The following is a 27,879-nucleotide window of genomic DNA, read 5'->3' as shown; positions in this document are numbered from 1 at the left end:
TGCTTAAAAGTATATAAAAGCATTTATTCACTAGAAAACAGTGATTGTAAGTGTCTTGGAAAGTGAACACAGCAGACAGATGGGCTCTAAGAGAAAGGCCTTCAATGCAAAGACCATTTACACGTTAAAAACAAGGAGGCAACACACGTTACACGGAGGAACTGAATGCAGAACCATCAGTGAGACCCTGCACGGCAGGGACTCGGGAGGTGAAGACATCTCCTAGGACCTGTGTCTTCGCGCAGATGCTCTGCGGATGGGGGTGGTTCTCTTGGGTGTCTCTTCTTCCGTCATCTCCGCTGAAAGCTCTGTTCAAAGAATTATAGGAACAAAAGCTGAGTCACAAAGATGGTGCAAAACGGATCTTAGAAAATAAACAGAGTTGCAAGCACACTGCGGAAGTCATCGGAGTTGCAGAGCAGGGAAGATGTTACCAGGAAGAAGACCGAATCTACCCAGGCCAGCCCTGCCGAGACCCCAGGCAAGCAGGCGTGGGGAGGGCGGTCATACCGTCCTCACTGGCCTCATCGCTGGAAAAGACAACTTTGGCTTTCTTCTTGGACTTGGATTGCTGAGTGTTTGGACGACGAGGGTTGGTGCGTCGGGGCTTAGGTGTGACAAAGTCACTGTCTGAATCTACAGAGGTCAGAGGCTGCTGCCTGGAGACTAGAAATGGCAGAGAGACATGATTTCAAAAACAAAAACAAACCCCAAAGGAAAAAGATAAAAGATGGCGACTGTGGAGAGCCCCATGAGGGCTTGTCTCGTACCAGCAGAGGGTTTCTTGGAAGACAGGGCTCTCTGGCTGCCTCCTTGGCCAGTTTCAAGCTCCTCTGCTCCATCCATGCCTCTGGTGTGACAGGCCCGAAGCTTCTGCTCAAATTCATCTATGACAGCCTAGAGGAAAAAGGTTAAAAACAGGGCTGGAAACGTTATCTCCCAGTTTAAAAACAGCCATGAAAGAAACAGAAAGATGCCGGGTGGTTGCGGCGCACGCCTTTAATCCCAGCACTCAGGAGGCAGAGGCAGGCGGATCTCTGTGAGTTCAAGGCCAGCCTGGTCTCTGTACAGAGTGAGTTCCAGGACAGCCAGGGCTACACAGAGAAACCCTGTCCCAGAAAAACAAACAAATAAATAAATGAATGAATGAAACAGATTTTAAATGTTTATTCTAAGTGGAAGAGGCCAATCCGAAATCAGTATATATGGTGAGTGACCCCACCACAGGGGTGAGGTGGTCTTAGGGTAGTGAAAATGTCCAGTACGGCACTGGAGTGACGAGTGGACTGAGTGGGAGGCTGGGTCTCGGGCCCGCAGGTCGAATAGAGGATGATCAGGAGGGTGGTGCAGGTGTCTGAGATGGTTGACTTGGCTGGGGGGGGGTCTTTGTCATTGGGTCTCTAAAAACCTGACAGAGACAGTCGGCCTGTTGGAATAGTTCAGTCTCGAGGCTATCTTATTTTCTATCTGTTTATCTCCTCGATATTCTGCTATTTTCTATCTTATTTCTGCTGCTCGCACTCAAGAAAACTGTGGTGAACTGTCTGTGAGTGACTTGAGATCTGTCAATCATTCAGTTCAATCACATTCGCTCCTCCAGTCGATGTAGACTAAGACCACAGTACCCAAGGACAAGAGCTGAGGGGTAGAGGACATAAGTGTACTGGGACAGGAGCAAACGGGACTCTGCTTACTCAGCTTTGCTTTAAACAGGAAACTGCTCTAAAAGAGAAGTCTAGTGCCAAGCACGTGGGGTACGTTTACTACCCGCACAAGGGAGGCAGAGCCTGGGGAATCTCTGTGAGTTCCAGGCCAGCCTGGTCTACATAGCAAATTCTAAGCCAGCTAGTGCTACACAGAAAGACCATGTCTCAAGTAGAGATTGGCTCTTTCTTACTAGGGGCTGGAGAGATGGCACTGGCTGCGCCTGCAGAAGACCTGGGTTCAGTTCCCAGCACCCACATGGCAGCTCACAACTGTCCGTAACTCCAGTTCCAGGGACCTGACACCCTCACACAGACACACACAGGCAAAACACCAATGCACATGAAATAAAAAGAAAATGGCCTTTAAAGGGGGACTGGGAATTGGACACAGAAAGATCTGGTCTCAAGCCACTCTGGTTCAATGGTTGTAGGTACGGCCAGCAAGGCAGGAAGTTAAGAGTCCCACAGCACTCTGGGAGAGAGGGTGTGTTTACTGCACGGGACCAAGAGGGCCAGTGCCCTGCGCCACTCACCTTGCCCTCAGGCTTGGCCCCACGACGCAGTTTGCCCACAACCAACAAGAAAGATCCGAAGACAGATTCGTCCAACAGCTTGTCTCCAAAGCAGTCAAAGTGGTCCAGCATCTTGTGGAGGCCGCGCTCCGTGAGGGGCAGCTGGGACACGCAGTAGGCCAGATCGCGGTACTGCCGCTCAGTTCTGCACAAGGGGGGGATCTCATGAGGCACGCACATACTCCCCTTCAGTCTCCCTCGGTCCCGGGGCATCACTCTTCCGAGGAAGGAAAGACCTCCCAAATGGCAGCATACCGGGCTGTGCGGAAGCGCTGACAGAGCTTCTCCACCAGGCTCTCCGTCTGCTTGTCCTTGGTGATGTAGGAGAGCAGCTGCCTGTGAGGAGCGGAGTGTGACTGACGGCCAGGGAAGCTCCACTCTCAACTACTACACCGAATCCACCTCCACCCCACCCTTTCTGTCCTGCTTTAGAAGAATGTTCTTGGCCATGGCCTGCCACCCTTCCTCCTGTCCCCTTCCGTTTATCGAGAATGCAGGCAAGAACAGCTGCTGTCTATCTAGTGACTGCTGATGTGTGCGTCCCACCTGGGGACCACACCTACCCTGTTCAAGAGCCTCAGGAACTCTGGAGCAAATACTGTCATCCCATAGGGGGGACGGGCAGATGGGAGAGGTCAAGTTGGTTTTGGAGAAGGCTGTACAGCTAAAATGTACCTGGGGCTGAAGACGGCGGCAAGAATGCTTGCCTAGCATATGCAAGGTCCTGAGTTTACTCTTCCTCTTTCTCAGCACATGATCTCAACCAACCAACCATGGCTGATTAAAAATGTGTCTGGTTCCTAACTAAGCCTGTGTGCTACACACACATACCCCATACCACGCTACACCCCTGCAGATCTAGAAAGCCGTACTTCATGATGGTGTGGAAGGACTCCTCCTCCACCCCACCCTCTGGGTCTGACAGGCGACTGATGATGTCAGGGAGGAGATTATAAATTGCATTGCCCTGTAGGAGAGAGAGACCAGACGATGAGGTGGGGGCAGGGAGCTGACCTATATACCTCCTCTGCAGAAAGCTCCAGGCTGCCTCTCTCACCTTGTGGGAGAGCTCATTGAAGAAGTTCTTGGCCAGGGCAGCAATCTGCGGCACAGGGTCGATGAGCAGCACAGCCATCTCGCTGACCTGACCCTTCACCTTCACCATGTCCTTCAGGATCAGGTGCGTCATCACCAGGCCTGCCGTCCTCCGCACTTGCTGAGCTGGGTCTCGGAGGCTAGGAATAAAAGCTCTAGTCACTGAGATCAAGAACTCTTGTTTATACCTTAAGGCCAACACGAAGGCCCGATGCAAGGATCTATTGTTCTACAGTATGCCATTCTAGAAGCAGCTCGAAGGCTATTTTGAATGGAAAGCTGGAGTCAAGACAATGCAAGGCTTGTAGACCAGATTTTAGAAGGCTGCTTCAACTTCCAGTGTCCATTTAGGGCCCGCTTGCACAGGCTGACTAGCTAGCAGATATTGAAGACACTGCCACAGGCCAGGGGAAGAGCTGTGACTCACTGCACTAATGGAGTCCAGAGGAGAACTCTTACCGTGTGCAAGTGAGCGAGCGGCCTCTTACCGGGCATACAGGTGAGGAGTCCAGGGGTCCACCAGGTTGGGGAAGCGGATAGCCAGATCCCCAGTGGCAACCATGAGATTAGACCGGACAGTGGGGAGTGAAGACTTTTCAAGCATGGTGAAGAGAAGACGAAGCTGGGAGTCACAGAAGGTGGCACTGAGGGCAAAGAGAATCGTCAGGGAAGCAGGAAAGCTGCGTCATTTCGTCTTCCTGGAGTTGAAAGCAGCTGGGCCTACCTGATCATGCAGAACTTGCCGAGGGCCAGCGAAGCAGCCGCACAGAGGTCTGGGTTGCCATACAGGCCAGGGTTGTTGCAGACCTTAAGCAGCAGTGGGACGAAGGCGGCTAGGACCTGATTGCCTGTCGGAGGAACAGCTCAGGTTTGGACAGACTGTACTCGCTGGGGAGAAGGGCACACAGCGATCCTTCTTACCGTCCAGCAGCTCCTTCTCACAGATGCTGCGGATCAGCTCTGCCTCTGTGTCGTCAGCAGTGGCCCCGACCAGCCCCAGCTCTTCCTCCATGGTTGTCTCAGAGCTCGTATTCTGAAGGGAGAAAAGTCAGGGGTCTCGGCGATCACTTCTCTTTTGAGACAGGCTCTTATGTAGCCCTGGCTGTCCTGAAACTCTATGCAGACCAAGCTGACCAGGAGCTCACAGGCATCTGCCTGCCTCAGTCTCCTAAGCTGGGATAAAGGCGGGTATCACTTCACACTCCTTTGAGACAAACTTTAAACAATTGTTTGTTTGTCTGAGTGTTTTAGCCTGTGTGTATGTAAGTGTACCACATGTGTGCATTGCACATAGAGCCCAGAAGAGGGTATTAAGATTCCCTGGGAGCTGGAGTCAGAGATGGTTGAGTAGCACGATGTATGTTCTGAGATCTGAACTCAGGTCCCCCAAGTGCAGCAAGCGCTCTGAACTCTGAGCCATCTCTCTACTCACAAGATATCACTTTTGATTCTAGCATAACACTTCACTTGCATGAAGAGATCTAAAGATAAAGTTTATAAAACCATCCATAGAAGTACCAAATATGTCTGTAAAGAGAAAGAATTCAGAAATGAAGAGGGTCCCCTCGTAGGTTTTTAAGTTGCCAAGGCAGGTCTCTACACCTCTTCGTCTGCAAACATAACTGACTGTAAATGGTAATAATTGGATTGTGTCTGCCCTGACCCTGCTGCTGCAAGACTGTCTTATTCATCTACAAGACAAATACGCCTTTAGCAGAGAGGACACAGGGTCTCACCAGGTGACAGGCTAGTAACACAGGCTGATTAAGAAGGGATGTTGCGTGTGTGTTCAAACAAACAGTATCTGAGACGGGGCCTGTATCTAGACTAGGGTATACAGGTCAGTCTGTGTGAACCTAACGCCCCCTACTGGATGAGCATGGATAGACCATGCCCGTCTTGGTTGATGCTAACCTTCCCCAGGGGAGCATCAACAGAGAGGCAGGTTCTGCATTGGCTAATAGAGGCTAATAGAGAAGCCGAGATTTCCCTAGAAAGCAACGTCCTGAGGTGAGGCTATAAAAATCTGGGAAAGGCTTGGGCCACTCATTCACCTTCTCCTTGGGCTCTTTAGTCCTGTGTTCCTGCTCTTCCCGAAGAACTCGCCGCCGCCCCAGCTCTCCACTCACTGCTTGTTCTAAATGCACCAGCTGCTGCAGGGCCACATCCCCAGCCAGTGACAGCAGGTTCATCAGCAGGAACGTGGGGAGCCTGGGGACAGGCTCCTTCTCTGCCGTGGAGGGAAGGGAAAGAGCAGAGGCCTAGTTAAGTCCCCCCAAACTCCCAGGTCCACCCCTTACTCGCGTGCTGCTCAAACCGGGAACAGGAGTGAGGTGGGACACGTGGCAGTGACCGGCCCAACGTCAGCCTGACAAAAAACGAGTGTGGGCCGAGGCTCCTCACCCTTTAGGGAAAACACCAGACCCTGGCTGCCCTCTCCGCCCCTGAGCAAGCAAACCTCTGCCCACTCACTGGGGTCCTCCTCAGGGGTGTGCTTCTCAAGCTTCTCCAAGGCTTGCTTTGCACAGCCTTGCAACATCTGGGCACAGATCACTTCAGGGCCCTCTGCCAGCTGGTAGGTCAGGGTCACTGCTACCTCTTTGAATGGGATCCAGAGGGGATCTGGATGTGTAAAGCCTGGAGAGCGGAGAAGTTGATCACAGCCGCGAAAGGACCCAGCCACACCGATTTCAGGCCCTTCTGGATAGCTCACCCTTTGTGACCATCTCTCGAAGTCGTTCAAACAACCTGTGTTCCTGAGGCAGCCGGAAGGGGGGTTGGCGTTCACCCAGGGAAGGCTGAGAAGAAAACAAAATGCCAGGGTGGGGAAGGCAGACCAGAGGCTCGCTCTCCACTCTCCTGAGCTGAGCCACAGCCACCCCACATCACCTACCTTCCTCCTGTCCGAGATGTTGGCAATGGCAAGGCACACCTGCTGGGCCAGCCTGTAGTCCTGGGGGAACGTCTCATCCAGCCCCACCCTCACCAGCGTGTCTAAATTGCTTCCCACAATCTCTGGTCTTCCTCTAGGGAAAGAAAAACGGAGTTAAAGGCAGCCCCGGGCAGGGTTCCGTCGGAGACGGCGGCAGTGTGGGAAGGACCCGGTACCCGCGTGGGGTTCCTAGAGCCCCGAGGCCTGACTCAGGCCAGGTCCCCGGATGTGCCAGCGACTGTTTCTACTGCACAGGCAGGCAGGCGCTCTCTTCCCCCAGGCAGCCGACCCCGAGAAAGCTCAACTGGACTGACTGCGACCACGGAAGGAGAGGGCTTTTCAGACCCCCACCCCCGACTCTGCGTGCTCCCTGGGGCTGAACCTCACCGCGCCATCATGCCAAGAAGCATGACAGAGGAGCAGCGCTCCAGAGGAGAGCAGGGGACCTTTTCCGTGGCTCGCTCCCACAGCAGTTGGGTCACTGCTGGTTTTATCTCATCCTTCTGCACAAACTCACAGAGCTGAGGAGAAAAGAAAAGTAATTCAGCTTCAAAAGACCAGTTCCCCGTTGGTCTACTTATCTGAAGGGCAATGCTGAGACCTGGATGGAGCCAACACTGGGAACAGAAGAGGAAGGGCCGCAAATGTCCCCCAGGAGTTGGGGGAGGTACTTCTCGCTCCATTCTCTATCTTCCTACTTCGTGTCTTTCGTCTAGGCTACGCTTCCCACACAGTGACACAAACCTGAGTTCTGTGTGGAGCACTCTGGATATTTCTAGTCACTTTCTTACTGTGAGAACAAGGTCAAACCGTCGAAGACAGCAACCAACCCCCTCTTCTTCACATGTGCCTCCACTCTGTCGCCCAGGCCCTGGCAGTTCTCCAGGCCGGGCTGTCCTTCCTGTCATCGCTGTACACCTGCAGGGGCCCAGGCAGCACTTCGAGCCTGTCCAGAGCTCTCCAGGTGCCTCGTGTGGGACAGGCACGGCATCCCCGAAGCATCTGCTGCCAGCTGTCTCTGCCTACTGTCCAAGTCCTGAGCAGCAGGCAGCCTGGGAAACATCAGGGCAGTTGCCGCCACCAGTGCCTCTCTTTCCCCAGAAAGGAACAAAAGTAGCAATCGGGAGGCCAGGCCAGCAGCTGGTCCCTTTGACTGGAAGTTATCAGCCCATGCTCCCAACTTGTTAATCTTCTGCAGATAATGATTTTGAGTCAGAACACAAACTTCTTCACTCTCTGGCTGGGACGGTGGACTTCCTTTGCTCAGAAATTTCCTCCTCTTCCTTCTCGTTCTCTTTCCCAATCTGACTGAACTTCCACACCCCATGCTGACTAGTACCAACCACCTTGATGGCCAAGTCCCTGACCTCTACTGTAAGCAGCTCTGTGATCTCTGTTACAGCACAGAGGCTGAAGATGTTTCCTGGAGCTTGCACAGTGTAAAGGCTGCAGCCAGGCAAGCTGCCGAGCCTCTCCTGGAGCCTTCCTCAGAGCCCCATTCGACCTGACAGAGAGCTACTCCGGAGTGGCCGGGTGGTAAGGACAGCGCCCAGCACACAGGAAGCAGCTTGTGTTAATGCTGCTGTTACAGTGTCACCTGTGGCCCGATTCTCCATCTTCTAACTGGGTTTTGTGTTTTTCACTCTAAGCCAACTATTGGTGAGTTGAGCATCCCAGCACACACCTGAATCTGGACACTGAGGAGCTGAGGCAGGACTGTGAGTTTGAGGCCAGCCTGGACTACCCATGAGACAACTATGTAGCAAATAAACAAGAAAGTAAGTCTCTTGGTGGGGCTGAATAGATCTCTGCTTACAGGAAACAGACATTAATTGTAACTGCTGAATTAGAAGAGGACAGAGCAGAAGACTCACAATTTCCTCAAGACACTGAATGGTCCCGACCGAGGCGTCCACTAACAACAAGGACAGGTTCTGGATCAAGGCCTGGGCCTTGGCTCTGTGGGAACGGCAGAAATCAGTGGTTACTACGACTGGGAAGTGCTTGGAGTAGGCCTCAGCAGAGATCCACGAGCCTGGCTGGCTGGACCATCCGTGAGTTCAGAGCTCCCTAGGAGGACACCCTTCAGGACACTGGAAACCCCGCAGAGACAAAGAAGCCCACGCACCTGGCCGAGTCCCCTTTCGGGCTGAGGTAGAGTTGGCGGTAGGCATTAAGGACAGCTTCCCGGACACCGGACTCCTTAGACCAGATGAGAGGCAGCATGCGGCGAACCCCAAACAGGGCCTGGGGCACCCCAAATTGGAACACCATCACAAAGAATTCAATCACCTCCTGCACCACTGGGAACAAACACAAGTGTGACCATCTACTTGACAAATCACTCCACCCGGAGAACGCCCGCGAGCACAGTAACGTGGTGGTGGAGGTCACTGCCACCATCCCCAAGAATGACTGCTACAGGGCCTTCTCACCACACGGGCTAAACTAGGTAAACGGTAAAATGTTGACAGCGGTAAACACCCCGACTTTTAATGGTGCAGGCCATCAGGCGCTGGGTGATGGCTCAGGGGTTAAGAGCACTTGCTGCTCTTCCAGAGGACCTGGGTTCAATTTACCAGTACCTATATGGTGGCTCGCAACAACTCCCAACTCCAGTTCCAGAGGATCTGAATCCTCTTTGGTCTCTGCAGGCATCAAACATGCATGTGGTACACACACAGGGGTAAAATACTCAGACACATAAAAGTAAGTAAGATCTTAAAAATACAATACAGGGTTGAGGATTTGCCTAGCAAGCTCAAGGCCCTGGGTTCAGTCCTCAGCTCCAGAAAAAACAAACAAACAAACAAACAAAAAACCCCAAAACCAATAATAATAAAAGTGTGGGCATCAATAAATACAAGCAGGCAGGACTGTTTTCCAGCCCACGACCAGCTCTTTCTGAAGAGGAGTCAAACCTACCCGTGTTGTGTTTTCATACATCATCTTGCTGATGATGCCAATGGCCTCTGTCACCTTCTGGGAGAAGCTGTAGGCATCCTGCAGATACTGCACCAGCATCTCCTGCTTCACCAGCTCATCATTCCTCTGGGATCCCTCAGGCTCAGACACACTGGGAGACTCTTTACTGTCCGTCAGCCCTGGGACTGCGTCCCCAGGAGAGCCCTGTGTGGAAGCTGCAGGGCCTAGGAATCAGAGAGGTACAGGACAGTTCTGCTTAGGTATATGTGGGGAGTCCAGGGGCTACCACCATCCCTGGCTGTTTCTTACAACAATGTGAGAGGGTGAAATTAGAACCTGCTCTAAAACACTTTGGTTCATTCTTAAAGATTCCTGCAGACCTCTCTAGTTTGCACAGGTGCGGACCGGGTTGTTAGAGTGGAGGTCTGAGTCTCAGCCAAGGCTGGCTTGCTGACGAAGGATTACCTTTGAGATATTCCGGAGATTCAGGAGTGTCTCAGTTGTGTGATGAGGGTAGATTGGAAGTGGCTGGGGCCTGAGTCAGAATATGCCTGCTGGTACCAGTGTCTTGCCAGAAGAGTGTCATGAAGCCCTCGTGGGACCTCCCTCATGTATCAGCTAAATAGCTGGGTGCCCCTTAGCCACTCAGCAGATGGCCAAGCGATCTTGTAGTGAGGCCACTGTCTACAAGAGGAGTCCAGGAAAGCTCAAAGCTACACCTGCTCAAGAAACCAAAAAGAAAAGGGACTTCAGCTAAGTGAGGACTATCGGGCATCTAGAGCCTGTACTGGTAATTCAAAGAACAGGATCCCTAAAAAACACCAAAAAATGCTCAGAGGAAAGGGTATAACCACAGGCTATGCCTAGAGTTCAATTCCTAGAACCTACATGGTGGAACAGAGAAACTGACTCCCAAAAGTGGTCTCTGATCTTTATGTATGCTGTCTGCTATTTTTCTTCACCAACAGCTCTAGCTACACTAAACCTCTGTGGAGCCACTCTAGGAACTCAGGTACCACAACAGCTCACAGAGATGCTATACCATGCCTGACGTCATTCACTCCCCCCGCCACTCGACCTGGCTCCCAGTATCGATCTCTGTTAAACAGGCCAGCTGCCAGCTTCAACACACACACACACACAACAACACAGACACACACACACTACCCACACACACTCAGGCATTAGTAGTCATGGCTACCACTCCAGGTTTTATTAGCCATTAAATGGCGACAAGTTTACACATGTTATTCTTAGACCGAGACTCTGTTGCACAATGTACCCAGCTAGTCGCAGCGTCAACCCCCTCCAGAGCCTCCTTCAGCCCAAGGCCGGGCTTGCTGACTGAGTACCTGAAGATAATCCAGGAGTTCAAAGCTGTTCTTAGCTCGTGGATAAGGGTTCAGACTCCTGGAAGTGGCTGGTGGTTCTCGGTCAGATATACCTGCCTGAAGATACCAGCCTGTCACCAATTCAGCACCCAGAAGAGTGTCACTGAAGCCCTCGTAAGGGATCCTCCCTCATGATTCCATTCAGCCCCTAAATGCAGCTCCCTAAAGAAAAGGGATAGGGCTAGGTGGTGGTGGCGGCGCACGCATTTAATCCCAGCACTCGGGAGGCAGAGGCAGGCGGATCTCTGTGAGTTTGAGGCCAGCCTGGTCTACAGAGTGAGATCCAGGAAAGGCTCCAAAGCTACACAGAGAAACTGTCTCAAAAAACCAAAAAGAAAAGGGACGTCTCATGCTTAAAAAGTTGAGCAGTACCTACTCGGGCATCGGGTCCCAAACGCCAAGCCTTTACTGTGGTCTTCAAGGAACTTGGATCTTTTCTAAGCTTTTAAAATCACAAACCAGGCTAGCCACATAGCTCAGCAGGAAAGGGTACCTACCACAGAGTTTAATGCCTTAGAGTTCAATTCCTAGAACCTACATGGTGGAAAGAGAGAACTGACTCCCAAAAGTGGTTCTCTGATCTACATCTTTATGTCACTGTACTGCCTATCACTGCCCCCGCCTTCTAAACGCACAAGCCGTACCGCTACCCACCTCAAAAAAATACACACACACACACACACACACACCACACACACACACACACACACACACACACCTGCTCCAAACACTTGTTTAAAAAGCCTGCTGTTTGGAGTCAACAGACTTTCAATAATTTGTTACTTTTATGGCATAACTGCACAATCAGGTTCTTTTCTTGAAACAGAGTTTAACAATGTACTCAGAATGACCATGAAGACACCTTGTACCCAGGCTGCCCTTCAACTCCCAACCCTCCTGCCTTAGACTCCCTAAATCCTGGCATGACCAACAAGTACTGCCGCCCCACAGTCTGAGTAGCTGGGCACAGCAGGGAGGCACAGCTCAGCAGCGGAGCAGTTGCGCGCAGCGCACCACAGCACCAACACACGTGGAACACACACGCGAGCTCCTGGGCTTCATGTCTGTCAAGAGAAACCGAAGGGCGGCAGGAGGCACCACACCAGGGACCGTGGTGCGGGGCTGAGGCAGGGTTCCGTAGCTGAGGCGAGCTCTCCACCCCGTCAGCCACACCTGCACCCCTTTTCACCTTTTGGAGAGCAGGCTCCACTACAAAGCCCTGGCTGAGAGGAAGACTTGCTGTTTAGACCTCGCTAGCTCTGAACCTGCAGCAACCTCCTGCTTCTGCCTCCCGAGTGCTGGGGTGACAGGCACGCACCATCACACCAGGCTCACTTAGCAGGGGTGACAGGCACGCACCATCACACCAGGCTCACTTAGTTGTCTGTGAAGTGCTAGGAACCAAATGCAGGGCCTTGAACAGACCAGGTAAACGCTTTACCACTAGGCTGGACCTCCAGGACTGGGAGAGGCTTTTTGTTGTTTTGCTTATCGGGCCCTGGGGACTGAAGCAAGAGCCTCGTGCACGCTAGTGTTCTACCACTGCCACATCTCCAGCTTCCTTTAAACTCTGAGACAGACTCGCATTAAGATACTCAGGCAGGCCTCGGGAATCTTTCCTGACTTAGCTTCCCAAGTAGTTTGGATTACAGGCCTGTGCCAGAGACTGGGCTCCTGAGTAGTTTTTAAAACATGTAAAAGAGTAGAAAGGCAGTTGTGGAGTATGCATCTGGTTAGACATTACTACAGTAAAAATACCTATCACCCCAGGCAGCAGCATACTTAAGTACAAATCCCCCTGCCCCCAAGACAGGGTTTCTCTGTTATAGTCCTAGCTGTCCTGGAACTCAACTCTGTAGCCTAGGCTAGCCTCGAACTCACAGAGATCCGCCTGCCTCTGCTTCCCAAGCGCTGGGATTAAAGGCATGCGCTACCACCGCCCAGCTTAGTACTAATCATTTTTAAGGACTCTCTCTCAAAGGTTAACTCTAAATCCACACAGACAGACCTGTTGTGAAATAATCTTTTTGTACACTGTGAAGATGTATCCACTTTGGTTTAATAAAAAAAAAAAATGAACAGCCAATAGCTAGGCAGGATTTTGGGGGCAGAGAGGGTGCTGGGAAGAAGGCAGAGCTGCCAGGCAGATGCAGAGCGAGCAGGACAGGCAGTATGGAGATGAGGTACTAAAGCCACGAGGCAGGAAGTAGATGAACAGAAATGGGCTAATGTAAGTGATAAGAGCTAGTGAGAAACAAGTCTAAGCTATCGGCGGAGCTGTCATAATTAATAAGTCTGTCTTTTTTGTGTGAGCGGGCAGCCCAGAGAAAAACTGTCTACACAGACCTGCAGAGAACACCCTAGTCTTCCTCACGTACTTGTAACTAGCTCTGGCCAGCAGCTGTCGGATGCGTCCTTTCACCTCCTCCACAGTCTCTGTGTCAGTGATTGGTTGATCTGCCTCTTCCTGGGGAAGCTTTAGGAGCTGCTGCAGGGTAGACTTCAATTCTGGCAACATGGCTTCCCACTCCTCCTCTGGGTCTAGGGCTGCAGCTGAATGGGAGTCTGTTTAGTCTCTCTTACGGTTTGTGACCTCAGGGAGAAAGCAAGCCAGACTCCTGGGGCAGTGGCTACTCACAAGCAGCTGCAGTTCGCCTCTGGGCTTTCATTTCTTGTAGTTTCTGGATCTCCTTCTGCAGTGGTCCAGCAAGGTCAGCGTCACTGAGCTGTCAAGGTAGAAGGCATATGACGTCACCAGGTGACACACTTCCGTCTTTGTTTGCACGTCACTCCTCTCTTGCACGCACCATGTTTACTCACCTTGCAGGAGAAGGGGTTATTGGCTAGGAAGCTGGCCAGCAGCTGGATGGCATTTTTACACACCAGCACCGACTTGTCTGATAGACGTCCCACAGCTAAGGCCACCACTGCCTGGAAACGGGTCAGGGGGAGCACCTGGATGAGCAGAAGGAGAACCAAGCTCAAATTTAGTACCACCCAACTGCAGCCTACGGGCCACCTCCAGTGGCTTCAACACAAAACCCTAATCTTGCCTAAAGTATGGTATTTTGTTGTGGTTTTTCTTTGTACTTAATTTTTCATTTTGTGTTGTCTGTGGGTATGAACTTGGTAGATGACAATGTCAAGTTTCAATGGCCAAGGGTTGGACACAGCTGTGAGTTTAAATTAAGCCACTCACTCACTCACTCTAAAGAGGCTTTTCTGTGGGATTATAAAATATGTGAGCAGCACCACACTGTAAACTGGAGCAGGCACCTTGTCCTTGGAAAGGGAAGACTTTTATTTTATTTTTTTTTAAATTTATTTATTTATATTTTATGTATGAGTGCTCTGCATATACACCTGCAGGCCAGAAGAGGGCACCAGATCCTATTACAGGCGGTTGTGAGCCACCATGTGGTTGCTGGGAATTGAACTCGGGTCCTCTGGAAGAGCAGCTGGTGCTCTTAACCACTGAGCCATCTCTCCGGCCCCCATGGCAGACTTTTATTACAGTTATTAAGAATCTCAAGTCTAGACTCTTTCTTAGGGCAGTTACCAGATTCTTTGTCTACTTAAAAAACAAAACAAACAAACCAAAACCATTTTTTTTGGAGGGTTAGAGAGATGGCTTTGAGCACTGGACTCTATCAGAGGACCTGGGTTCAATTCCCATCACCCACATGGTAGCTCACAATTGTCTGTAACTCCAATCCCAGGGAATAAGAGGCCTTCTGGCCTCCACAGGTACTGTACACATGTGGTACATGGACACAAACTAGCAACACACCCATACATATACAATAAAAATAAAGGAAAACATTTCTTCTTTTCTTTTTTTTTTTTTTTTTTGGTTTTTCGAGACAGGGTTTCTTGTGTAGCTTTGTGCCTTTCCTGGGATCACTTGGTAGCCAGGCTGGCTCGAACTCACAGAGATCCGCCTGCCTCTGCCTCCCGAGTGCTGGGATTAAAGGCGTGTGCCACCACCGCCCGGCCTCTTCTTTTCTTTTTTAACTGAACAAAGTCTCCTATTGCCCAGCTGTCTTCAAACTTTCTATGTGGCTGAGGATGACCTTAAACTACTGACTCTCCTACTTCCCAAATTCTAGTCTCACAGGCAGCAGGCCACATGCTCAGCTCGATTCTCTCTTTACTTTGGCAAGTATACAGAGAAATATTAAGCTTTAGCACAGAGAAGGTTGTTTACCTTCTGTTGAACAATGCGGGTAAAGAGCTGAAGAACACGGCTTCGAACAAAGGAGTTAACATCATGGCCATGAGCTTGCAAGATGTCCAAGAATTGGTCTCTGGTTTCTCGGGCTGTTTCTTCTAGTTGGTCACCTTTTAGAACCTGTAGTATCATCTCGGCCATGGCTGCTAGCACAGCATTGCGCATCATGTAATTCTGAGAGAGGGACATAAAGTTGGAACAAACCTCTCCTTCTATACACACATTTCTTTCCCTCAACAACTCCGCCCTTTGTCAAGGTTATGATTGCTTGTACTAATAGGCTGTGACTTTCCTGGCCAACTGCCTAGGTATTTGTCCCCAGGGTCACAGGATGATGATGAGTCCCAAGGGGATTTGTATGCTCAGAGATTGTCAAGAAAATAAGTAAGAGCCAAAATCAAAGGCTGGTGATTCCTAGTCTGAAATGCTTGGGACACAGTATTTTGGATTTTGTATATCTATATACACAAAGTATCTTAGAGATGAAAATGAAATCTAAATGTGAAATACATCTATATTTCAAATACATCACACTTACAGCCTAAGGGTAATCTCAGATACCACCTATTCTGAGGACCTGAGTTCAATCCCCAACACCAATGAAGGGAGAGAACCAACTTCCACACATATGTACATATTACACACACACACACACACACGTAAGCGAGTATATAACTGTTTTTCTTCTGAGACAGGGTCTCACTATGAAGCACTGTTTGGCCGAGGAGTATAAAGAGCAGACTGGCCTCAAATTCACAGTGATCCACCTGCCTCTGCCTCCTGGGTGCTGGGATTAGAGATGTGTGCTATATCCGGCAAATAATATAAATAAAAAACAAAATCAGATCTATCCATCAATGTACATTTGAGAAACATTTCTTATTATCCTTTATATGAGGTCATAAAATGTTGCAGGATATTTGATCACACTGTGACCTTCTGATTGGTTTAATAAAGAGCTGAAGAGCCAATAGCTAGGCAGGAAAGGAAAAGCAGGACTTCTGGGCAGAGAGAGGAACTGGAGAAGGAATCTAGGCATGTGAAAAAAATTGCCAACAAGACACGGAGGAAGCAGGATGGGCGGTATGAAGGAGAGGTAACAAGTCATGTGGCAGAACATATACTAAAAAATATGGGTTAATTTAAGTTTTAAGGGCTAATTGGAAACAAGTCTAAGCTAAGGCCAATCTTTCATAATAAGAGTCATTATTTGGAAGCTGATGGTCCAAAGAAAGACTTGTCACAATAAGACCTTTGAGCCTTCTGAATAAGCATTCTCTTTCCTTCCTACTCCTTACAGACACAGAAGAGCAGATCGGCCTCGGTGCCAAGAAGTCGGTTATATAATCTGGTAGAGAACAGGGCAGGGGACTCCGGACACCTAGGCCAAGAGTCAGAGAATAGAGTCTCACACAAGAAGTTAAGAAGGAAAATTAGATCAATGAATAGACTGTCTCTGACGTTTCTCCAGGAACCCCACGCTAGTCTGGGAAGAGGCCAGGTAAGTCAAGAACTGAGAGGAACAGCGCAGGCTGGCTGAGAAAGCTCATTGTTTGTAGAGAGCGATGCTAGCCAGACGCTAGCCAGACGCTAGCCAGACGGGAGCAAGAGGCTCCAGCCCAGGACTGGATGGGACTGGGAACCAAAGCGGAGTCACTCTCGCTAGACAGGTGTGGAACGGTCACCTCCTCTACCACAACCGCACAAAACCATACAGCTCAAGTGATATAAAGACAAGATTCAGAAAAGGGCTCCTTACGTGCGTCTCTGTAGAAAGTGCCACAGTGATAAATCTAGACTACCTGTCTCTGTGTAAAAATCTATTTTTGGGGACAGTCTTCCTTTGTAGCCTAGGCTAGGATCCTCCTTTCTCAGCCCTCTGGGTCTCAGGCTCCAGGGTACACTTGCACTGACTAACTGAAAGCTACTTTCTTTCTCAGGAAACAACCTTGAAGGCAGGTGTGGGCACACAAGTTTGTAATTCCAGCGCTCGGAAAGTAGAGGCATGAGTTCAAGGTCCGCTTTGGCTAAACGGCAAGTCTGAGATGAGCCTAGGCTGTGCAAGACACTGCAGGGGGAGAGGAGAGGGGGAAGAGAGAGGGGGGGGGAGAGAGAGAGAGAGAGAGAGAGAATGGAATGAATATGAACCTTGGCTAGGCATGGTAACACACCTAAATTTCTGGAACTTGGGAGCTAGCCTAGGCTACATGGCAAGCCCCCTTTCTTTCTTATTCTGCTGTGTATGTATGTTTGATGTGTGTGTTTGTGTGGGAGCATGCAGGCACCACGGAACATTCGCAGAACTCAAGGGACAACCGTGAGTGTCAGACTCTGCCCCTTTCCCCTGTTCAAACTTACATGCAGGCAAACACTCATACACATAAAAATTATAAAAAAAATTTTCAAAGGAAACAAATTTTTCAACTTTTAGCCCATGTGCTTATTAGCATGTGTAAGTCCCTGGGCTGTTACCCAGAACCACATTAAAGTGAAGAGAGAGAGACTGATTTCAATCACGGGCTTAGAACCCCTAGACAAACCTGTGATTCCCTGGACTACCTACCTCTCCATCCAGATGATCTAGCAGAATGCACATGCTGGACATGAGGACAGCTGGGACCCGCTCTGCTAGCTCAGTGAGGAAAGCCGCAAAGCCCTTGGCTCCCGCTGTGTCTCGACTCAGCTCCTGTGGACCCTTCTGCCCGATCTCTCTATCAGGGGAGAAAACAGATGTGACGAGAAAGCTCAACTAGCGAGTTCCCAACAAGGGAGGCCAAGACAGACAGCTAACACATGAAGGAATCCAACATCCCATATAGGAAGGGCCTCTACCCTTCCTTCACCAGCCTGCCCTGGGAGAGATGGGAGGGAGGAGGAGGAGGAGGAAGAGGAGGAGGAGGAGGAGGAGGAGTCACCTTACGATCTCCCCCACTATGCTCTTCATCCCGTAGTCTGTGGCCCACAGACTCACGGCGGCCACCAGTACGGAGGGCAGGTGTTCAAAGTGCTGCAGCATCTGGATGATCTTCACAGTCGCACCTGTGAAGCACCCACACGCTGCACTCAGGAAGGAATGGCAGAGCCGGGGCAGGGGCAGGGCGGAAGGCAACTTACTGAGCATGTGATTGTACCGGACCAAGGCCACCCCAAGCAGGTGGGCTATGGCTTCCCTGGTGGCGCGGTTCTTCTGGTGACTAATGGTGGGATTCTCCAAAAGCCGGTAGCAACAGCCAGTAACCAAACTTAAAAAAAAAAAAAAAAAAAGATGGACAGAAAGACATCAGAAATCTGGAGTCAAGTCACTGGCAGCCCCCTCACTCATTCTGTCCCTACTACGTCCAAGATCAAGGTTTCTTCCAGTCTACTCAAGATGCTTTAGAGAAAGCAATTTCAGCCAGTTACCATGCCAATAAGAAACCAGAATATATGATCAAGATGGTAGGGCAAGGCCAAGACTTCTCATTGTTAAAAATGGTCAGTTCAGTCTTTGTTTAACAGACTTTCATTTACATCTGCTGTGACTGTTGCTTTCCCTTTGTTGTGTGTGTGTGTGCTCCTGTACGTGTATGTTGAGGCCCAAGTTCAGTTCTCAGGAGCTGTTTGCCTTGGTTTTTGAGACAGGGACTCTTCACTGGGACCCAGGCTCACTGAATAGGCTAGGCTGGTTGGTCACAAGTCCTGGAGATCTGCTTGTCTCCACCTACCCAACACTGTGCCATGTTTGGTTTGGACGTGGGCGTGGAGGATCACACCTAAGTCCTCATGACTGTATGGTAAGCATTTACACACTCAGCCACCTCCCCAGCCACTATTTATTTTGAGACAGGCCTCAGGATGACCCGAAGTCTCTATGTCAAGGCTGCCCTTGAACTCACAGACACCCGACTCTGCTTCCTGAGTGTTGGGATTATAGGTGTGTGCCACCATGCCTGGCTACTTATTTTTTGAGACAAGGTCTTGCTGTGTAGCTTTGGCTGCTCACAGTATAGCCTAACCGGCCTTGAACTCTTGGCAAGCCTGCTTCAGCCTCTCAAGTTCTGGTATCTAGGCATGTACCACCATTCCTAGTCACCTTCTCCTTCAAACACACATTTCTTTTGGCTTCCAGACTCTGGATCTGTCTCAGACTCTCTGGCTTCCTCTCATCTCACTCTACTGGCCATGGAGTATATAGTCCTGGATTTGTGCTCTCTCCAAGTTACTCACTTAGTGATCTCATTCAGTCTTCAAGGATTTAAGCACCATTACATCCCAAAGGTGTCTCTTTAGCCTACACAGCCTTCCTTCCAACAGTTGAATCTAACATTACTCAGATGTCTAACTGCATGTCCAAAACGGGACTTCTGATCTTCCCTGCCAAACAAATACCCCCAACCTCCCTACACCTCCATTATCAGCAATTCCTTTTTCCAAATGCTCTGGCTACAACCCTGGGAGAGCCATCCTTGACTACACCTCCCTCATATTTCATACCCAATCTGTCAGCAGATTCTGTAACACAAGAAAAAGAATCCAACTACTTCTCCCCATCCCCAGTGCCATTCCATGGTCTTGTCTTGATTACCGGAACTGGTGACGGTGACTGGTTTCTTACTTCCTCTGCTGTTCCTACAGTCTATTTCTATCCCATAATCAGAATGACTCCATGGAAGTACAGCTACATAACCTCACAGCCCTGCTTGTGAGTGGCCCCACTGGACACTCTGAGTATAGATCAAAGTTACCATGTGGCTTATCAGGCCCTGCAATGTGGCCTGCCCCGGCAGCCGACTCTCACCCTCTCTCAGCTGCCTCTCAGACCTCACTACTACTGGTATGTCATGGGATATCTGATCACATCGTGTGAAGATGTGTTGCTGTTTTACCTCACCTACCTATGGCACCTTCTGACTGATTTACTAAAGAACAGAATAAGCAATAGCTAGGCAGGAGAGGATAGGCGGGACTTTTGGACAGAGACAGGAACTCTGGGAAGGATGGGCGGAGGGGGGCGCATTTCACCAGACAGACAGAGTAAGTGGAAGTAGAACTTGTTATACTGAGAAGAGGTAACGAGCCACATGGCAGAATGTAGATCAATTTAAGTTTTAAGAACAGGCCTAAGCTAAGGCCAAGCTTCCCTAGTTAGGACGGACTATACAGGTGCCTGCTGGGCATGCTCCCTCCTTAGGGTCTCTGGACTGGCTCTTCCTCTTCTTATTCTTGCTGTTCCGTGTATTTGCACATCTCTAACTAACTTCCTCTGAATCTCGGCTAAAATGTCTCCACCTCAAAGAGGTCCTGCTGGGACAGCTGACTTAAAAATCACAAACCTTTCCCACCAAATTTCTTAGCCCCTTCCTCCATTTTGCTCCAAATTAATATATCACAATACATGCTACATATTTTCCTTATTTTAAACATTGCCAGCCAGAAGTGGTAGCTCATGGCTATAATTCCAGTATTTGGGAAGTTTGAGGCAAGACTGAGTTCTAGGTGAGCCTGAACTATAATAGACCAGCTGGGCTACACAGCAAGACCAGCCTAAAAAAAAACAACTCCCCCCTAAAAGCACAAACGACGACCACCACCTAAAACTGCCTTCTATTCTGAAATATAAAGTGTCTATAACGATACCCACCACACACCTAGGGGATTCTTTGTAAGTACATTTCACAAATATAGGTATTAACAATGAGAAATTCAGGGCTGGAAAGATGGCTCAGAGGTTAAGAGCACCAACTGCTCTTCCAGAGGTCCTGAGTTCAATTCCTAGCAACCACATGGTGGCTCACAACCATCTGTAATGAGATCTGGCACCCCTCCTCTGTATACATAATAAATAAATAAATCTTTAAAAAAAAACAAAAAACAAAGAGAAATTCATTGTGATGGCACAGACCTTTAATCCCAGTACTTGGGAGGTAAAGGCAGGTAAACCCCTGTGAGTTTAAACCCAATTTGGTCTACCTAGGGACTTCCAGGCCAGACAGGGCTGCACAATGAGACACTATCTCACAAAGTAACAAAACAAAACAAAGGGGAAAAAAAAAAGATGTACCTAGCAACAGGACCTCATTCCTCAGAGCTTAAGGTCATCTGCAGCTATCTTAGCTACCCACCTGACAAATTCTTCCTCAATTACAGAGTGGTTCCATAGGTGACGAATGTCCAGCTGGAGTAGCTGTGTTAGAAGCTGGAGAACTGTTTGTCTCTCTTCCTCCCAGTCAAAGCCAAGGGCTGCCTTGGCCCGGGCCCTCTTCCCCTAAAGTGATCACATAGACACGTGGGGATGGGGTCAGAGAGTAAAGATCATCACAGTCTGTGTGCCCACACTATCCAGTCTCAAGGCAAGGCTCAGCAGTACCCTAGAGGATTACAAGTTCTAGAATGCACAAGAACTTCTGTGGGGAAGGAGATCTGGCACTTGAGCACGTCCTCTGACACCCCAAGCAAGAACAGCAAGCATCCTAGAATCACTGGCTTCTTCCCCATCAGCTCTTACCCCTCATATAAAATGGGCCAGCATTCCCACTTACCTTCCCACCCACGTCCAGGTCGATGAGGCTTGTCCGGCTGGTCATATTTTCAAAGGACTCCAAGAGGCGTATCAGGGCATAGCAGTTCATTTTGAGGGCATTTAGATGGGCACTTCTATCTGATACACTCAAAGTTGCATCATCCAGGATGGATGGAAGTTCCTGGGAGTGGCAGGATACCACTGTGAGGGGCAGAATCTGGGAGTTGGTCTCATTGACTTTCCTCATGCACCCCAACTTCTAAACACTCGGCACTTGTAGCCATCAGATTACCAAAGATCTGTGTGTCATCTCTCAGTGGCCATGACACAGCTAAGTCCTTTGGGACCCCTGACCCTTGTATCTTGAATACAGCCTGTTCCTACTTTCACTCCAGTTACCACAATTCTCCTGGCAACTGCAGAATCACCCCTACTGGAGTGAGGTGACTCCAAAGTAGGAAAATTTTTGTTGGTCCGCCCTTACAGTGAACATACATTACTCTGTATTGACCACCAAGATTACAGACCTGAATAGGTCAGAGATCCCTGGACTTAGCTGAACCAACTGAATCACAACAGCCTTGATATCATCACATGGCTGAGAAAATGTAGGAAATGCTAACCATAATGAACACCTTCCAGCCCCTACCCCCAGGCCCCAGACACCTTTTATCAGGAATTCCAGGGTATCTTCCTTGAGGCCAGGATCTATACTTCGAAAGTGACTATGAGGGAAAGAAAGTGTGGGAGTGAGACAGCAGCCTGCAGAACCCCTTCTCATAGACCAGATCACAGGAATCGAACCCGTGAAAATACTCGTGACACTGTCAAATAAATATGGTGGAAGCTGGATAAACGCTCACTATGGATATCAGCACCCAGAACCAATGATCGGTGAACCTATAATCTGGAATTGGAAAACTAACATGCAAAACTCAGAGAAACAGCCACCAGTTCCTTCAGAAGCACCAGCTGTGACTTCACTTACTGTAAAATACTGTAGACTGTATCAAAGTGCTCCAGTATAGCGAGGGGTCCCCCAGCTCGGAAAGCAGACTGAAAGGCTGGAAAACGAAAGGTGCTGTTGAGTTTAAGAGGAAAGACAGGGTTTTTGGTAAATTCTACTTCTATGCAGAAGGCATTTAGTTGACATGTTTCCTGAATCTTCAATCTTTGTCTTTCATGATCTAGCATTTTTGTTTGTTTGTTTGTTTTAAGACAGGGCTTCCCTGTGTAGCCCTGGCTGTCCTGGAGCGCTCTCAGTAGACTCTGCCTCCTGGAGTGCTGGGATTATAGGCATGCACCACCACTACCTGGCTCATCTATTATATCAAAAGGTGGATGATCAGTCTGATGTGGTGGCATACAGCTATAAACTCAGCAATTCAGGAGGCTGAGGCAGGAGGATTAAGAGTTGCTATCACCAGGCAGCACACACCTTTAATCCCATCGCTTGGGAGGCAGAAGGCGGAACTCTGTGAGCTAAAGGACAGCCTGGTCTACAAAGTGAGTTCTAGGACAGTCAGAGCAACACAGAGAAGCCCTGTGTCAGGGAAAAAACCGAAACAAAACAAGAATTGCTACCAGAGAGACCCTGCCATTAAACAAAATCAGAACCACAAGCAAAGAGGTGCTATCTAACACTGACACTAACTGTTGCCAGTTCTCCACTGTAAGATTGTTTTTCTCCTTACACTTATTTCAGCCCACATAGGACTGCACACATGACAAGGTCAGCGATGTAGCAGCCATGCACTCTATGTCTACACAATCACAAAACTGCCTCATGACGCAGGTCTTAGAATGTATCCTGTTAAACTATGCGACGGTATCTTGTATAAAATAAGTCTGAAATTATGCTACGCTTGCTTCAATCTCATCCTTGTAAAGGTAAGCACCCGCAGACTTTTCTTGCCTGACACAAATATTACTTTGGTATTTGCTGTTGTTTTCTATTTCCATTACTGTTTCTATACCTACTTATGTGAGTCCTATGTAAGAATAGGTTGAGGGCCTGGAGGGCGTCTATCCCTTTAATCCCATCCCTGAGGAGGCAGAGGCAGGCTGATGTCTGGAAGTTCAAGGCCAGCCATGGTTATACAGTGAGATCTTCTCAGAAAAAAGGAGGGGAGGGGAGCTGAGGTGATCATGTACAAGACCTTAAATGTCCTTTAGTGTTGTTCTTTCCTACCCCAAAGACAGACTGTCTCTTCCCCTTAATCATGTATTAAACTGTTGGCTGGGCATCCTTCATCACGGCTTGTGCTCTGGAAATACTTTGGCTTCTGCTCCTCTTCTCTCAGTAATGTCTTACTTCCAAAGCTGTTATGAGCACGTATTCATTGTGCAAAGGTTTGGTTATATTTTCTTTTGTGGGCAGGGGGACAAGGCCTCACAATGTCAATCAGGCTGGCCTTGAACCCACAGAGGTTGGCCCACCTCGGCCTCTCCAAGTGCCGGGATTAAAGGTGTGCACCACCACACCTGGTACATTACATTTTCACACACAAATATCATGACTTTAGTCATGTTCACCACATTTCTATCATAAAAACATAGAATGTTTCACAGGCCATGCTTCTTCCTGTCTCATCCCAACTCTGGCCCATGTCCTGCTAAAGCGCGCATTTTCCTACTTCCTCACACCACAAGGTGGTCCAGTGCTGGAATCAACAGTTCCTGGTGGAGTTTCATTGTATAGGAAAACAGTTTATAAAAACCCAAGCTCTAGGCACTGGATAGATCACTGTGCATTCTGGTGAATAGTCCCAGCCACTAGAGAGGCTGAGGCAGGAGGATGAAAACTCAAAGCCTCATTCGGCTACAAAGTTAATTCAAGGTTAGCCTGGGCAACTTAGCAAGACCATGTCAAAATAAATAAAAAGGAGGCTGGTGATGTAGCTTGGTAAAGCAGTTATCTGGCATGTATGTGCAAGGCCCTTGGATCAATCCCCAGTCCTGAAAAAAGAGAAACCAACCCAGCAGATGAGAAGGAGGGGCAGGAAGACCAGGAGTTCAGAGCCGTCCTCGGCAACATATTCATTAGAGACTGATCTGGGCTGTGAGACCTTGTCTCAACAAACTTAGAAAAACAAAAGAAAGAAAACCACAAGACAGACAGGCCTTTTCCCATTTCTAAACTTCAAAGCAAGGAGCTGCCACCTCCAATAGGGGAAAAGCTGGGGTCACTAAGCAACTCTGTTGTTGTCATGGTCAGATGAACTGGGGTGTTTTTCCTGTCTTTCTAGAAGAGGAAAGTGAGATACACAGAGAAATAACTTATTTAAGATCAGAGTGGCAGAGGAGTCAAACCCAGGCAGACTGGCTCCAGCAGCTTCCGTCTATATGTAGCTCGAGAGCAACCCAGTGTGAACCAGTTCCAAGAAGTACAGAGGCACTGTGGGGTCTGACTGCTACTATACAAGTTGCTCTTAGTCTTTCATAGACTTCAGGAGGTAACTACATTGTGCATACGATCACATGCCACACTGTCAATGAAGAACCACATCCATGGTATTCCTACTCGGTTACAACAGAGCTGAAAACTTCCTATTGCCTAGTGATGTGGTAGCCATTGTTACATTTGCATTATAATAATATTAAATAATATTGGCATTGTTGTGGTGCAAACACACTCACTCTACACTTCACATCCTGTAAGCGTGGCACAGACAGTTATGAGCAGTACATAATTCTTGATAAATAAGGGCCGTGCTACTGGTTATGTAACTGCTGTCACTGTTATTCAGGGTACCTTCCTACTCACACATTTACTAGGAAAGGCTAATGCTCTGCTACCCTAACAGCAGCCTCATATACCTTGTCTCTTATTTTTTCTTGTGTTTTTGATTTTTGTTTTGGAGACAAGGTCTTACTCTATAGTCCTGAACTCTCAGCAATCCATCTGTTTTAGCCTCCCAAATGCTGGGATTACAGGTGTGCACTACTACATCTGGTTTTATTTGGTGGTGGGGATTAAACCTAGGGCTCTGTGTACACTAGACAAGTAGTGTGGAGTAGGCCGTACCATTTTAAAAGCTCTCTAATGACGTTTCATAATAATGACTATCTAGCAACAGGCCTCCCACATCCATTTGTCACTGACAAGTGACTATTTCGTGTGTTATTGCAGCGGTTCCTCCTTTATTGCACTTCTTGGTCCAGATTCAAGAGTGTTTCCTAAGAAAAGGCAAGTCAAATATTATCACTGCCTACAATTCCTTTTTTTAAACTTTCCTCATTTATTGTATGCAGATTGGTGTTTTGTTTGCATATCTGTGCACCACACGCACAAGTTACAGTCAGTTGTGAACTGCCATGTGAGTGCTGGGAATCAAATCTAGGTCCCCTGGAAGAACAGTTGGTGCTCTAACCTCTAGCCATCTCTCCAGCCCCCAGCCTACAATTAATTTCTTAATTTTACCAGGACTTGACACTGGTGCATGGTAAGGGATAGAAATACAAAATACTAGAGTAACTAGGTTAAGAAAGACTGTTTCTTGAATAATCCAGGGAGGGCAGCCCAGTACATTTTGTGTCATGACTTCCATGCAGTGCTACCCCCTCCCCCAAAAAAAGTAGGGAATAGGAAAGACATTCCCGGCCCTGATGGAGTATCACAGTGCTGTAGAACAGAAATGAAATAATTACATATGGAATGTTTGTCTACTGAAGTTCACTGCTAGCCATGGAGTCTCACCTCTAAGTTGGGATGCAAGATGCTTGACGGGCAGTACCTCTTGAACAACATACTGATTCACACCTCCACTTTTCAGCAACTCCTCTGGAGATAAGGGCAGATGGAATTCAAAGTTTTGGGGAGACATCCTTCTCTCATTAGTTCACAGGCCTAGAAGCCAAACAGCAAAAAAGTCAGTCTAAACTGGAAGTTCTCAACCTGTGTGTCTCGAGCCCTTCACAGGGATCTCCTAAGACCATCAAAAAAAATCATGATTTATAACAGTAGCAAAATCACAGTTATGAAGTAGTAATGAAATAATTTCATGGTTGGGGGGTAACCACAACATGAGGAGCTGTATTAAAGGGTCGCAGCATTAGGAAGGATGAGAACCACTGCTCTAAATCTAAGAGTGTTTTGTTTTTTATTATGTGGCAAGAGCATTTCTTTCTTCTTCTCCTTCTTTTTGGGTGGTGGTGGTGGTGGTGGTGGTAGTGTGCTGGGAATCAAATCCAGCATCTTTGTATACTAGGCAGTTATTTTATTACTATAAATATACTGAGCTATAACCCCAGCCTAAGAAATTATCTGGTTCAACTATTTCCCCCACTTTCAATATATGTTTTTCAGCCTTACAACAAGCTACTAACATTATCTTGTAAGATACAAGATCAGAGCCAAGCAAAGTAGCACAGGGTTATATTCATGTTCCTGGTACTCAGGAGGCAGTAGGATGGGTTCAAGGCTAACCTCTGCTGCATGGTCTGGGATACACGAGACTTCCACCTCCCAGCACTCCCCCTCCCCACTATAAGAGCAACCCTAGATGAGAATCTAATTCTTGTTACTACTCTGCCACTAAGTCATGGAGTCCCCATGGTCTCATCTCTAAAATGGTGTTATTCTGGGGATCAAATGAATCAAGGGTTAAAAAATTTCTTAAAGAGCTGGGTGGTGGTGGCTCACACCTTTAATCCCCAAAACAGCCAGGACTGCTTCACAGAGAAACTCTGTCTCAGGGAAAAAAACAAACAAACAAACATTGGTAAAGAGCCAGGTGTGGTGGTACATGCCTATAAATCCAACACTTGAAAGGTTGAGGCAGGACTGCTGAGTTAGGTAGGGGCCAGCCTGTGCTGCATGAGTACTGCCAAGGACTATCTCAACAAAACAATTTTTTTTTTTTTTTTTTTAGAGACAGGGTTTCTCTGTGTTGTTTTGGTTTCTGTCCTGGATCTCACTCTGTAGACCAGGCTGGCCTGGAACTCACAGACTTTAATCCCAGCCTGTGCGCCACCACCGCCCGGAACAAAATAAACATTTAAATATTAATGAACTGTTAAGTGACAATCAGTGTGTACAAACAGCCTTATTGTTTCCATTTTAAAGCGAAACTGATCCTTATAGAACGTCTCATTCAGCACCGGGGTTCCTGGGTGTAGGATTAAAGAACATTTAACATCTTTACTCATCCTGTGCCTGATTCTGTAGCCTCCTAATCTCGGTCATACGGGTGTATGACGAAACAACCAAATCTACAGACTGGGTAGTAAGGTTATAAGATCTGCCCATATCACACATTCCGTTTCTGATCTGTCAGACTCACTGCCACATTGGATTTCAAGGACATCCCTAGCAGACGACGCTGCCGACCGCACACTGACAAAGGCTGCGTCCTGTCCCGGACCTGATTTCCTCAGCCTTCCACTTCCCCGCTTCCCACCCCTACCACACCTCGCCTGGGCCCGGGGACACCGCTCACCCGCCGCTTCTTCGACTGAGGCCAGCCCGCCGCGCAGGAAGGAAGAAAACACTAGTGCACGGTACGCGCCAAACAACGAGATCGCTTT

The 27,879-nt window shown here is 48.6% G+C and overlaps 1 protein-coding gene and 1 non-coding gene across 2 annotated transcripts; both read right to left on the bottom strand.

Moving 5' to 3' along the window:
* Window positions 1-27,879, bottom strand: Ncapd2 (non-SMC condensin I complex subunit D2). The gene is given in 32 exon segments (XM_028892295.2): window positions 1-308; window positions 511-666; window positions 771-897; window positions 2,240-2,423; window positions 2,534-2,614; window positions 3,151-3,245; window positions 3,336-3,513; window positions 3,862-4,017; window positions 4,098-4,221; window positions 4,295-4,406; window positions 5,428-5,603; window positions 5,846-6,010; window positions 6,087-6,171; window positions 6,267-6,399; window positions 6,693-6,826; window positions 8,180-8,264; window positions 8,434-8,613; window positions 9,235-9,504; window positions 10,627-10,659; window positions 12,979-13,174; window positions 13,260-13,347; window positions 13,442-13,576; window positions 14,829-15,026; window positions 17,416-17,563; window positions 17,768-17,891; window positions 17,967-18,094; window positions 20,954-21,096; window positions 21,371-21,552; window positions 22,018-22,076; window positions 22,340-22,415; window positions 26,051-26,200; window positions 27,792-27,879. Coding segments are annotated over 31 exon segments (4,164 nt in total). The 5' UTR covers window positions 26,178-26,200; window positions 27,792-27,879; the 3' UTR covers window positions 1-222.
* Window positions 21,630-21,950, bottom strand: LOC114708838. Its single transcript, XR_003736852.1, has one exon. It is a non-coding gene; the product is annotated as a small nucleolar RNA U85 (small nucleolar RNA).

This window comes from Peromyscus leucopus, chromosome 3 (assembly GCF_004664715.2).
Source record: "Peromyscus leucopus breed LL Stock chromosome 3, UCI_PerLeu_2.1, whole genome shotgun sequence".
Lineage (NCBI taxonomy): Eukaryota > Metazoa > Chordata > Mammalia > Rodentia > Cricetidae > Peromyscus > Peromyscus leucopus.
This window is presented reverse-complemented; position numbering and strand designations above follow the sequence as displayed.